Source organism: Diabrotica virgifera, chromosome 6, assembly GCF_917563875.1.
Source record: "Diabrotica virgifera virgifera chromosome 6, PGI_DIABVI_V3a".
Classification (NCBI taxonomy): domain Eukaryota; kingdom Metazoa; phylum Arthropoda; class Insecta; order Coleoptera; family Chrysomelidae; genus Diabrotica; species Diabrotica virgifera.
The window spans coordinates 244,818,156-244,832,489 of record NC_065448.1 but is presented as its reverse complement, the minus strand read 5'-3'; the positions used below and the strand labels follow the sequence as shown (position 1 = coordinate 244,832,489).

Sequence of the window (14,334 nt, the reverse complement as noted above, 5' to 3'; positions counted from 1 at the left end):
GTTTTTGATACTATATTGCAAAAAACTCTTCGGGATTTCATCAATCGATGTTTAAAGAATATCTACGTACCTTGGCAACATTCAAATTTTTAGATTTTCACATAGTTTTTGAGGGTTAAAAATGGGCGATTTCGCAATTTTTCAATTTTTAATCGCTTATATGTCAAAAACTATCAACTTTAGAGAAAAGTCAGTAAAGACCTTTTCTGTTTGAAATGATCCAAAAAACCTAAAAAAAATTTGTTCCATGCAAAAAAAATAATTTTAGGAAAAAAAACAAAAAAAAAACGTTTAAAAAATTTTTTGACCAAATTTTGGTCCTGGCAACATGCAAATTTCTTAAAAGGGGTCCTTTTTGAGTAAGATTGTGCAAAAAATCCGAATTAGAATATTTTTCCTAGCGGATGCGCCGTGGCTTTCTGGACTAATAGTATTATTAACTAATGACAATCAACAGAAGAATGAGAGAGTGCAGTTTGTTACCGACTGTGGACCTGAGATGTGCCCCTCGAAAGGGTCAGAAATAGTCCTTTTTACCCTATATGTGAAGAGCTATATCTCTGAGCTTAGTGGACCCATTTTAGCGAACTTTGAAGTAGTTGCAAAATAACCTCAACACCAAGCAGTGGGTGGGTTTAATATAAACGATACATTAGATGCTTAAAAGTATAAAATTAAACGACATAACGTCAATGGTTAATACGGGAACACATATTATGCCCTGCACACTGCACCCACATGAAAGTTGGTTTGCAGACCAACCCTTGAGTTGGCTGGTGTCTGCAGATCAATCTTCATGCAGATGCATTAAAAAAGGCTAAGAGAAATAAAATGACAAGCTTATGATATGATAAAGAATAAAAATACTCGTTACGCAAAATGTAAAAAATAGATAACATTGACGTTTCTGATTATCAACTAAAACAAGAATTTAATAGTTATACGCCACTGGCTCAACCTTATCAATAAACTTTTAAAACAATTTGTAAGAAAATTACAATGTTTATTTAAATAACAAAATCACACTCGCAGGAATATTTAATTTTCGGTAAATACAGTATTTATTATCTCTTTTACTAAGAAGTACCTAACTAAAAATTTTCACACAAAACAATTCTGCTTTAAATTTTTCGTCATAAATATTTATAATGTAGGTAAACAAAATATTATAAAATTACGTACCTATTTATTTTGTGTAAGATTCGATTTAAAGCAGATATTTTAGAAAACGTTAGGAAATTTACCGCCCTTCTTTCTCAATGCATGAATGCATCATTGCTAAAGGTCCGCAATTTCAGTATGTCTTATCATTTTATTGTATATTAGGAAACATTTTATTATAAGTTAATTGCATTAATAAACCAACGGTTTTGGCTAACCTTATAGAAATTAATAATCAAAAAATGTCATTGTTGTAAAGACGAATAGGAGACCTTGAAATGAATTGTCCCGTGACCTCGGTTTAGTTGATGGCCATTTAAACATTAAAATTGACGTATTTTAAGATTTATTTTAAATTGATGCATGATGCTATTCATAGTTTTGCATCATATTAAGTTAAGTACATAATTTTGGTTAACCCTGTAGAAATAAATATTCAAATAATACTTCGTTTCAAAGACAATTAGGAGACCTTTCAACTAAGGTGTCCCGTGACCTCGGTTTGTATTTAAAAAAATCGTCGAAGATGTCATTACACCCATATTGATGACGTAATGTCGAACACATATACAGGGTGTTTCATTAATAATTAGAAATATTTCAACTGTAAATTTCTGGGCTCAAAATATTAAGGTTTAACCCTCAAAAATGCTTTCTAAGGGAACTAGAGCTCTTTGAAGATGGCGTCTTTTAATAAGTTTATTTTTAAATATCTCTAGAACGCTTCTATTTAAAAAAACGAAAACTGGTACATCTATTTATCTTCCAGAGATAAATGGATTCCATAAATTGCGAATGTCTAGTACCGGTCATAGGCGTCCCTTTTGGGTAGGACAATGATTATTTTATCGCATAACTTCTTGTATTTAACTTTTAAGCATTTTTTACACTGGATTATTAAATTCTGAGGTATTCTAGCATTAAATGGAAGAATCGAATGGATGGAAGATAAATAGGCGTGTCAATTTTCGTTTTTCTAAATAGAAGCGTTCTGGAGGCATTTAAAAAACGAAATCCATGTTCGAAGAGCTGTAGCTTCCTTAGGAGACATTTTTGGACTAGGTGATTTGGATTAAACCTCATTAATTTGAGACCAGGAATCTACAGTTAAAATAGTTTCAATTATTTATAAAACACCCTATATAGCAACTGATGAAAAATTAAAATTAACGTGTTTTAAGATTTTTTTAAGTCGTCTTTTTCTGAAATAGTGAATTTATTTCATACTTTTGCATCATACTGTGTGTAACCTTTATTGTCATAAATAAAATGTTATTTAAAATTCATTATCTCAGGGTTTTCGCGGTTCTCAGTAAAACCGTAATAATAAAACAATACACTGACTGATCGTTTAGCGTTATCGTTTATAAACCATACAATAATACAGTAAGTAAAAACCCACGATCTAACTCACCCAATTTAGAAAATTTTATGAATGTTGATCATTTTTTTATGGGACAAAATAGAAAACGAGTACCTATTAAATAACAACTATCGTATGACAAATATAGAACAGAATTCCATTTCTATTACGTAAAGAATGCCACTAAAATCAAATCATTTCTACATTTATTCTCAACATTGATATCACAAGAGAGTGAGAATAAATTAAAAATATTGCGACATATTTTCGAAAAGTTGTTGCCTGGCAATATAGTCCAGGGTAATAAGGTTTTTTCATGACACTTGAACAGCCAGGGTACTGAAGCGTTTGTTCGACAGGTAATACCTATAAGAGCAAATTGTAACTATTTCCTGCGTAGGATCTGGCGGTCATTTTTATTTATAAATAATTAAGTGTCAAAAAATAGCATTTTTCACTTTTTTTTTAAATCAATGGAAAACATGGAAACTTATGGTTTTTTTCGTACAAATATCTTTGAGATTATGGAAAAAGCTTTAAAATGACGTATTACAAAGTTTGATATACTCATTTATTGTTAATTTTAATTGCGAAAAAAGGTCGGAATTGCAAAAAAAAATATTTTCGCAATAACTGTAAAAATTAGTGTACAGAAATTCTCATTTCCGCCACATGCATTCGTTGTTCCTCTTTCTTTTTCACTGCCCAACATTCAGTTCCGTACATCATAGCCGGTCTTATGGCTGTTTTATAAAATTTTCCCTTCAGCTTCATTGGAATTTTTCTGTCACTTAACACACCACTCGCTTCTTTCCACTTCATCCCTCCAGCCCTAATTCTACTGCATGCATCTCCATCTATTTCTCCATTACTCTGTAATATCGATCCTAGGTACTTAAAACTATTGCTTTTCACAATCATTTCACCATCCAAAGATACCATTTTATTTGTAGTAGCTCCATCTTTAAATGAACATTCCAAATACTTTGTTTTTGTCCTACTAAGTTTTAAACCTTTTTCCTCCAGAGCTTGTCTCCACTGTTCCAGTTTTTGTTCTAAGTCTCTTTCACTATTTCCTACAAACACGACATCATCAGCATACATTAAGCACCATGGAATGTTACCCTGTAGTTTCGCTGTTATCTGGTCCAAAACTAATGAGAATAAATAAGGACTAAGCACCGAGCCTTGGTGCAATCCTACTTTCACCTGAAATTTATCAGTCTCTCCCACACCTGTCTTAACACTAGTTCACCTCATACATATCTCTCACAATCTTTACATATTCGCCAGGGACTCCTTTTTTATTAAGTGCCCACCACAGAATCTCTCGAGGAACTCTATCATATGCTTTCTCAAGATCAATGAATACCATATGAGCGTTTGTTTCTTTACTCCTGTATTTTTCCATTAACTGCCTTATAATGAAAATTGCATCTGTTGTTGATCTACCCTGCATAACGCCAAATTGATTCTCGGATATTTCGGTCTCTTCACGTATCCGTCTATCAATTACTCTTTCCCATATTTTCATGGTGTGGCTAAGCAATTTTATAGCCCTGTAGTTTGTACATTGTTTTATATCTCCCTTGTTTTTGTAAACAGGTACCAGTATACTGCTTCTCCATTCGTCTGGCATTTGTCCGACTTCCATAGTTCTATTAAATAGACCTGCTAGCCACCTTGTTCCTGTCTCTCCCAATGCTCTCCATACTTCCCCAGGAATATCATCTGATCCTACCGCTTTTCCTTTCTTTATTTTTTGAAGCGCTTGAGCCACTTCCTCGTTTGTTATTTTGGTGACCATTGCTGCTACTGTCTCCGTTGACTCCACAGGCTGTCTGTCAAATTCTTCATTTAATAAGCTGTCAAAGTACTTTCTCCATCTTTTTTTGACATTCAATTCATTCAATTCTTCTCACAAATGGTAATATCAGTGCAGCTTGTTTAAAAACTATTGATGAATTCTATCATTTCAACGTGTCAAAGAATCTTACCTGGTCCTTGTACATCATCAAAATAGGCATTATCTACTTTATCTTCGGAGTCTTCTTCTTCAACCTATGTTCGCCCACTGCTGGACTTAGACCTCTTCCATTCCTGTAATATTCTTCCTATACTTCTCCTGTACTTTTCTTTTTATTATTGAAATCTTAAATATAAAAAACTTCCTTGCAATAAATTTAACGATGACACAATTCACGACCGTTAGGAGTGAGTCATACCTTGGTAAATAAAATTTAATTTATGAACACAATAAGTAAAGATTGCATACAGAATTGCTATCAGCACAATTAAAAGTAAACTTGATTTTGCTCTGGAAAACGGTAAAGTACCTTTTACATTATATATCTAGTGAACTACTGTGAGAATCATAAATTAAAACTTGAGAATAACATTTTCCAAGTATAAATTTATTATTAGGTATACAGTGACATCAAATAAATTTTAAATATGTCAAACGAAGTGAGCTAATCACCAATCTGCTTTCTATATGTTCTGGAGTATAGAGCATATATGATACTACTCTTACATTACAAACAGCGGATCTCCCAACCACCAACAATACAAAATCAGGGAGCATCCATAAACTACGTCGTAAAAAATTTGAACTTTTTAATACCCCCCCCCCTCCGTCGTAATACGTCGTTTAGAAACGACCCCCCCCCCCCATGTCGACGTCGTCGTTGCTACTCACGACCCCCCTTTCATTGATTTAAAAAAAATCAATAGTATTTCTGTTTTTTTTTAATCAAATATGAGGGGGTAGGCGTAAAATCTTGGTCCAGTGCTATTTAAATGCAATAATTTTTTCCGAATTCTGAGAAAACTAATAAATATATTTGAAAAATTTAAACGCAGAATAAAAGATTACATTATTACCGAGGATTGAAAGTCCCTTAAAATAAAGAAAAGGTTTCTTTTGAATAAAATATTTGAAATGAAAAATCAGACAAAATTTTCTCTTTTTTTTTCACCCCTGTAACTTATTAAAATAAACATAGATGTTTTCAGGAACTTTTGGCCCTCGGCAATAATGCAGTCTTTCAATCTGCGTTTTGAGAAGTCATTGAGAAGCAAGTAATTTAATAGTGACAACAACTCTTCTTAGGACCTTTACTCAATAGTCAGCTTCGCGTTCTACTTGCTCTTTCAAGCCAGCGTCTATAACTCCAATTTAACTGATGATCCATCTAACTCCAACTGATGATCTTGTTATTAATGTAACCATAGAGTTCAGATGAAATTTACTTTCTTCGTGAGATTTGAGTAAACTGTTCAAATATTTCCAGTGGGTAAAATATATCCAAAATCAGTTAAACTATTTTTTTCAATTGAAAATAATTTACACGGGTAACAATAAACAGCTTTAACACTTCACTTCGCCTCCATTGGGTTTTACTCTGACAAGCAACAAAGAGTTGCTTTCATTTAATCTTCTATAATAAGCTTTGTCTCCAGCTTCATACATTTTTTTACAATTTTCTAAGGAATCACTCTTTGGTTTAAAAGTTGTCACAGTTCTTATTTATCATTCTTAAAATCATACCATATCGAAATCGCAGATATTTCGTAGTCTTTTCTCTATTTAAAAAAATATGGTCCTCGATTATTTAGCGGACTTTAATTTGTTATTAGTTATTAATAAAAGGAAGGGTCCTTACGGGCCCCTCCGGGCCCGGGCCCTGGGCGCCCAATGGATAAAACGGCACTGCATCCTGCTCCTTTTCTCCAAAACTCCATTTCCGTTGCTCTCAGCGTTGCCATGTGTTATTTCTTTCAGTTGCCATACCTCACAGCTGTATAGAGTGATATTTTTCACTACAGTCGCATATATCCTCTTTTTATTTTCTTATAATTTTCAAAAAATAATGTATTCTATAAGTATTTATTATTTTTAGAAATTTGCCAAATCAACTTTAGGAGCAGAAAGGGGAACCTTTTTTATTATAGACGAAGAAGCCGAAGATTTGGCTGCTGAAGTTTTCGAAGAAGGTGTAGGGGTCGGTGAAACTACCATGCATAAGAAAAACGTAAAAGTTCGTCTAGCTAAAGATAGAAGTATTGCTGGTTTGGTAGCTCGTAGTGGAGAAACCGTGAACATTAGAGACGCATATAACGACCCTAAATTTTTTACTGACGTGGAAGAGAAGACTGGTTTTATTACAAGGTCTATTTTATGTATGCCTATTGTTAGTGTGGACAATATCTTAGGTAGGTATAGTGTTAGTAAGATTGTAGGTTTTGGTAGCTCTCTTTTGGATGTACTGCGTCCAATTTTATTACTCCTTCCAATTTTTTTCTAATTCTCTTTTCCCTCCAATTTTTCCGAGCCACTCCTACTTTATGGTCCAAGCTTCCATTCCATAAAACAGAGTCGAGAAAACGTAGCACCTAGCCAACCTAACTCTTAGCTCCAACTTCAAATCTCTTGTGCAAATCACTTTTCTCATTTTGTTAAAATTTCCTCTAGCCTTTTCTATTCTGATTTTGAATTTCTGGGAGTAATCCCCTGTGGAGTTAATCATTGTTCCCTTTTTTGATATACCAAGTATTATTTAAATGAAGTAAAGAAACACAAACCTACTCACAATCATTTAATTTACTTCGACGACCGGTTTCGATCTCTACAATATACAGATCATCTTCAGGTCGGCGTTACAAGTGATTAAATGATGCCCTTACAAGGGATGATTTGTAAGTTCATCAGTAACATGTTTAAACGTCCAGATTATACTATTAGGATAGCTAGGTGAAGGACTGGGTAGGCGAAGCATGTCCGCGCGTTGACCTACGAAGCATGTCCGCCCACCCAGTCCTTCACTTAGCTATCCTACTAGCATAATCTGGACGTTTAAACATGTTACTTATGAACTTACAAATCATGACTTGTAACGGCATCATTTAATCACTTGTAACGCCGACCTGAAGATGATCTGTATATTGTAGAAATCGAAACCGGTCGTCGAAGTAAATTAAATGATTGTGAGTCTGGGTTTCTTTGCTTCATTTAAAATGAACTCACATATGCAACCCATTCAACACAAGTATTATTTCTTTTCATTAGCTTTATTTTGTTTTATTTATTTATTTGTTTTTTCAGGTGTGGTACAGGTCGTAAATAAGATTAATGGTGTGTGTTTTACCCCATCTGATGAGAATCTATTTAAGACCTTTTCTGTATATTGTGCTCTAGCACTTCATTATACAAGGCTTCATCAAAAAATGTTTAAGACGGTAGGTACTTACTAAGCTTAGATAATATTTTGCAACTTCAAAAATGCCCACTGTATTTAGCTTTACACGTTTTAAATCTTTTTATACAGCATTCTTGAAAAAATTGGACTGCTACTAAATTGTCTTGGTAATAGGGTTGTACCATATTATTATGAATCTCCTACATATTGCTCTTTTATTTTTACACTACTTGTATTTTTGCCACTTGAACTTGGCATTATTTCGCAGCCATACTTAAAATAAAAATGAAAATTCAACTAGCTAAAACCTATGTTTTCAAGTACTTCTGTACCCCTTATAGACATGTCTACAAAAAATAGGATGCTCTTTAAATTTATAGAAGAACTTCATAGAAGAAAAATATGTCACAGAAGACCAGGATATGTGAATTTGTTTTTTCAAGGCCACTTCTAAAGATCTTGCTTCATTTACATACATATTTATTTCAATTTTACTAGTTTCTGGTTTTGGCTTTATTCATCGGATCATTTTGTTATCTATCAATATTTAGAATTTTTTTTATTTTATAGTATATTGGCCTTTCTAATTGTACAGCGCCTTTCGACTGTATTGTGTAGTCTATAATAATTTAAAACTTTTTTAGGACAAAATAAACGAATCGAATTTGAAACTATTGAAACTACAATTAAAACCTTGCAGTCACGATATAGAAAGTTTTACTCAGAAAAATACAGTCACAATACCTTATAACTTCACCGAGTATGTAAAATTTATTATTGAAATAATAGTTGTACTTAAAGCATTCAATCGAAGGCGCTCTTACGGCTAATTCTACTTTATTGTCATTTTCTTTGTATTTATTTTATGCGGGGTTGGCTTCCCTAATTGCATTTTCCCTTCCTTTCACAAACATGTCTTGTTTACGTGTCTTCCTCTTGGTCTGTGGTGTTTTCTACTCATTCAAAGAATGTGAAGCGCATCGCTTTTGGTCAGTTCTAGGTGATTTCTATTTCAGCGTTGAACATGCCCTAACCATTTCCATCCATCCAATGGCACTACACCCCATATCGAGCCTTGGCCTCCTTCAACAAGCTTCTCCAATCATTTCGATTTACCGCTGTTCTTTTCCATGAACGCGTTCCCAGGAAGTTCCTGGCATCCTCATCGACTTCGTCTTCCCATCTCTTTTTAGGTCTTCCAACAGGTCTTTTTCTCTGCATTCTTGCATTTAGCAATTTTCTGGGATTCTATTCTCATGCATGCGGACCACGTGCCCTGCCCACCGTAATCTCTGGCAGTTTAGTGTATTGTGCTAGAGTTGGTTCGCTATATTGCTCGTATATTTCTCTATTATACCTAATAGTCCATGTAATGAAGCTTAAAATAGGACAAAACCTCGCAATTTTTACAGAATGGATCGATTTTCTTGAGAAGATGAGAATAAGTAGTGGATAGTCCAAGGATCAAAATCTATATGAGGCCGAAAGGCGCTTTAACCATGGTGGTGGTTGACCGCCAAAGTTGTTTAAAAGATTCATTCTAAGCAAAAAACGTTCTATACATTTTTTTGATAAAATTAATAGTTTTCGATTTATTCGCTATCGAAAGTCCTAGTTTTATAGCGAAAAAATCAATGTTTTTAATCAGTTTTCTGCTAATAACTCAAAAATTTTCGTTTTATCAAAAAAACTTTGCCTAACAAAAATGTACCTTTAAAAAAATAAACAAAACGGTTTTTTAAAATTTTCTTTAAGACCAATAGTAATCGAGCTATACTTTATTATATGTTAGCTCTTCTTCCTCAAATGCTAAATATTGTATTTTCAAAGTCAAAAGACGAGAAAACTATGCATTTTTCGAGGATAACTTGTTTAAACTAATTTAAAGTAATTAGAAATATATATATCTCCTGAAATAAAAAAAATAGTCTCTAGCTCAAGAATTAAGTGACTTATAATAAAAAGAATGTCAGTCCCTATTTTTTTCAGTGAAAAAGTGATCGGAAACTTCACTCTACTCACCACCCTAATTAAAATTAGCCATTGACCTTATTTGGTCTTCTTTATTTATGTATTATTAATAGGTTTTAGAGGCTTGACCGGCTTATAATAATTAGTTTTAAAAAAATGGAGTTAAAAGCGAATAACGAATTTTTGTAATTTGGCAAAAAATGCACTTTTCTTCATAATAGAAAGATTATCATCAGAGATACGAAAAAATATTTAAATATAAAATTGTAGATTATTTAATTCCCAAGAAAACGGCGAAAAAAAAATTTTATACAGTAAAAATTGAGTGAGCTATTATTGACAATTAAAACTTATAATAACATGCAAAAACCACCTTTACCAACCCTTTCAAAGTCACCTTTTTTGCGACTGAGGATTTTAAAAGAATTTAATAATAATATCCTTATAGACCTTATAAAAACCTACAAAATTCTTTTTTAACAAAGTTTCTAGGATAAATATAAAAAAGCTACGGTTAAAAAATCACTATCATTTTTTTGAAAAAAAAAGGAGAATTCCAATTGGAAGCATAATAATGTAAATTAGCGATGTTTTTAGTCATTGGCCTTATCTATTCTTCTTTATTTATGCATTATTAATAGATTCCAGAAGTATGACTGGCTTAGAATGATTAGTTTTTAAAAAACTGGAGTTAAAAACGAATAACGAATTTTTGTAGTTTTGTAAAAAATGCCATTTTCTTCAGAATAGAAAGATTAACATCAGAGATACGAAAAAATGTTTAAATATTAAATTGTAGGTTATTTAATTCTTGAGAATTTGGTTTAAAAAACTTTTTTCTATACAACATTTTTTGCTTAAAATGAATGTTTTTATCAACTTTTACGGTCAAAATATAATAAAAAATTTCCACCCCCTAGATGGGGTGGCAACCACCCCCATGGTAAAAGCGCCTTTTGGCATCATATAGATTTTGATCCTTGGACCATCCACTACTTATTTTCAGTTCCTGGACTATAATTCGCCAGTTGTTATTTTCACTTATTAGGCCCAGTATCCTACGTAATATTTTTCTTTCAAACACATCTAATGCATTTTCAGATTTCTGTGTCACCACCCATGTTTCACAGTCATAACTTACTGTGGGCCTGATTATTGTTTTATAGACCCGGAGTTTTGTTTTCCGGTGTACGTCTCGCTATTTGAATATGTGGCCCATAACGAAATAGGCTTTATTTGCCAGCATAAGCCTTCTATTTATTTCCGGTTCTTCTTCATTGCTTGCTACCAGATCCATTCCTAGGTACGTGAATCTATTCACATGTTCTATATCGTCAATAAAGTGTTGTTGCGCCGGTCTATTTGATCTGGTTTGTATGAGTAGTTTTGTTTTATTTGTATTTATTGCTAGCCCTACTGCTTCTGCACTCTGTTTCAACTCACCATAGGTTTCTTCCGCTGCATTCATTGTTCTGCTCATTTTGACCCTAACCGTCTCAACTTTCCTCATTTTGGCATCAATTGGTGACACCTAAACTTCCCCTGATAAATTTACCTTTTCATAGACACAAGATTCAATACGAATAAAAGACACAAACCTGAACCATTTTCGTAGATATTTAATATTTATAAGCTTCTCTTATATGTATCGTTGCTTTGAAGATTTTCTTCAAATATTTTCTTCGTCTATTGCTCTTCTTTCTCTGGTCATTCTTTCCATATATTTCTTGTGTTCTTGATTTATTTTCTGTATGGCCTCTTGCCTCTAAATTTGCCACTTGCACAGATAAATTATAATATTATTATTAGTAGATGAAGGTTGAGGCTCAACTAAAACTGTAGCACCTCTGATGATGATTATTACTATTATATTGTTATTACATGTATTAAAATGTTTTATCTATTCTTTTAGATTCAGATGGTATGTATCCCCAGAGGAATTTCCAGATATGCCTCAATTAGTTTTGCACATGATAACAGAAGTAGTTGGTAGAGAGGAAATTCACTTTAAAAATATGTTAGAGTTTATTCTGACTGTTAAGAAGTGTTACCGAAACAATCCGTACCACAATTTTGAACATGCCTTTAATGTGGCACATTGTATGTTTAATATACTGATGAGAAATAAAGAAACATTTTACGGAATTGAGGTAACTGTATATTATGTAGTTGTTATCTAGATATTTCAGAAAATCTTAATCTTAAGCTTATTACAAAGTCATTTGTATTTGAGTTGTGTGGTTTATTTTCCGGTACAGGTAGAAATTAATCTATTGTACTTTTAATTATTATACCTGTTTGTAAGAAATTATTGAAAATTCAGTTTGGTTTGGTTTGGTAGCCAAGGCTTTAGACCTCGCTTTGACTAAACTAAGAATCACGCAGAGAAGAATGGAGCGGTCAATGTTAGGAATAACTCTGCGAGACAAAATCAGAAACGAAGAAATCAGAAGAGCAAAGGTGACTGACATCATCGAAAGGACAGCCAGGTTGAAGTGGAGATGGGTAGGACACATAACCAGAATGACAGATGGGCGATGGACAAAGAGGTTATTGGAATGGGGGCCAAGAGAAGATAAGAGAAGCGTCGGTCGACCGCCTACAAGATGGATTGACGACTTAAGAAAGCTATATAAAAACTGGATGAGAGCGGCGCAGGATAGATGGGGTTGGAAACGAGGGGAGGAGAACTATGTTCAGCAGTGGACTTTTGAGGCTGAATGATAGAATGATTGAAAATTCAAAGTGGCACGATGTCCGAATCTGACGACCGACAAGGACGAAGAAGAAATACTAAATTATATTCTCTAGCCCTAACCCTCTTTAAAAGGTCTTATAGCGGTACGCTTTAATTACTATTTTTGCTAATTTTATTTTCTTATTTTTTAATAACTTTTTCTTAAAACGAAATAATATGAGTCATATAAATTCACATGTAATATGCAAACCAGATGCTAAGAAGGGCAGGTTTTACGAAACGAAATGTATCCTTAACCATATGTTTTTGGTGTGTTCAGTTTAACAAACTGAATTCCCCATAAATTAATTACCTTATCAGACCTTATGTCAATAACTCACTTTGGACATGCAGTCGAAAACGTTTCCTAAAACTGCAGAAACTCTTCAACTTTTAAACGCCAGATCTAAATAATTTATTGACCTTCTGGTCAGATGGTAGAAACACAAACATATTAGCGTCTATGGTTTCTTTCAGCCAGGCAGTCGGTTACACACCCCAGTAGGCATCGGTCGCTTGCTGGGCCGAAACAATAACAAACCCTCTTACGAGATGTATAAGCAAAACACCTTTTTTACCAAAAATAAATAAGTATATTATTGACAACTGTTTGCGTTTTAATTAATATTATTTTATATAATTGTTTCCGTCAACACACACACACATCTACCGGAACCGTCTATAATAACTTTGAGACTGAACCTTCCATGTAGCTCTTTACTGGTGGCCCTCTGTCGTAAATTTTTGAGAATGTTCCTTAATGAACAGCTTCGCAAAACCCCCACTTGAAAGATATTTATTTGTTTGGCTCAATTTTCTTTATTTTATACTTTTCAGATTAAATCTCTTATAATAGCGGCACTTTGTCATGACTTAGATCATGGAGGATTTACCAATAACTTCCTACAATTAACAGATGACACATTAGCACAATTGTACGACGAATCCATTTTGGAAAATTACCATTATCGAGTAGCGATGACTATTCTAAATGTAAGTATTTTTTAATGAGAGAAAAATGTATTAATAATGTGAGACAAAGCCAATGACACAAAGTTACATCTCGTATATTTATTTTCGAAAATAGTCCAGGGAAGTAAGATTTTTCTCATGATTTTGAATAATCCAGGTACCTATCTGATTACTTTTTTAGTTATTTTAAACATCTAGGAAGAAAGCCTCCCTGCTTATTTGATTATGTTCAAAATTAGAGAGCTAAAAGGAACTACAACGTAAACGTGATTTATTGTCTCATATCGAAAGCTTAGTGTGAAAACCTCGTATCTCATTTCACAGAAAATTTTACAAAAAAGACTAAACTGAATTTCTGCATACTCTAACTTAAAACAAAAAACTATCTTTACAAATTTTTGATTCTGAGTACGTTTTGATCATTACACATACATTTTTCATATATATTTTGGGTTAGATAGTAGGCAGAAAATCAGTTTAAACTCACTCATGTAAAATTTTCTGTAAAATGAGATACGAGATTTTCACACTAAGCTTCGATATGGTAAAAGGACCTCTAAATTTGAAAAAAATCGCTTAGTGCTACTATCTAAATGGGTGCGTTTTTAAAATAGGGGTGAATTAGTCCCTATACACAGGGTGAATTAGAGTGAGTTCTATGCACTTTTGGTACAAACACGTCTACAGGAAAATTGTTACAGGTTAAATTTACTATCGAAATATCACCTTTTAAAGTCAAAAATATTTTTTTACAAAAATATATTCAAAAGAAAAGCAAGAAAAAAAACACGAAAGAAAGCAATTTTGATTTTTACCCCGTAACTTTTTTCCACAGGGATATAGGTATAGGCAGTGCTGTTTTTGTAACAATATAGGTTCCGGTACGCAATGTTCCGGGGGGTCTGGGGAGTGTTCATAAAGGGGGTCCACCC

At 33.2% G+C, this 14,334-nt stretch overlaps 1 protein-coding gene across 1 annotated transcript in view; it reads left to right on the top strand.

The window, feature by feature from the left end:
• The window catches only part of LOC114336462 (cAMP and cAMP-inhibited cGMP 3',5'-cyclic phosphodiesterase 10A-like), an 87,473-nt gene that overhangs the window by 44,677 nt on the left and 28,462 nt on the right, over positions 1-14,334 (top strand). Inside the window, exons 4-8 of the mRNA XM_050655024.1 lie at positions 6,427-6,739; positions 7,629-7,762; positions 8,367-8,482; positions 11,606-11,843; positions 13,268-13,423. Coding sequence (XP_050510981.1) covers positions 6,427-6,739; positions 7,629-7,762; positions 8,367-8,482; positions 11,606-11,843; positions 13,268-13,423 — 957 coding nt within the window. The remainder of the gene's footprint in view (positions 1-6,426; positions 6,740-7,628; positions 7,763-8,366; positions 8,483-11,605; positions 11,844-13,267; positions 13,424-14,334) is intronic.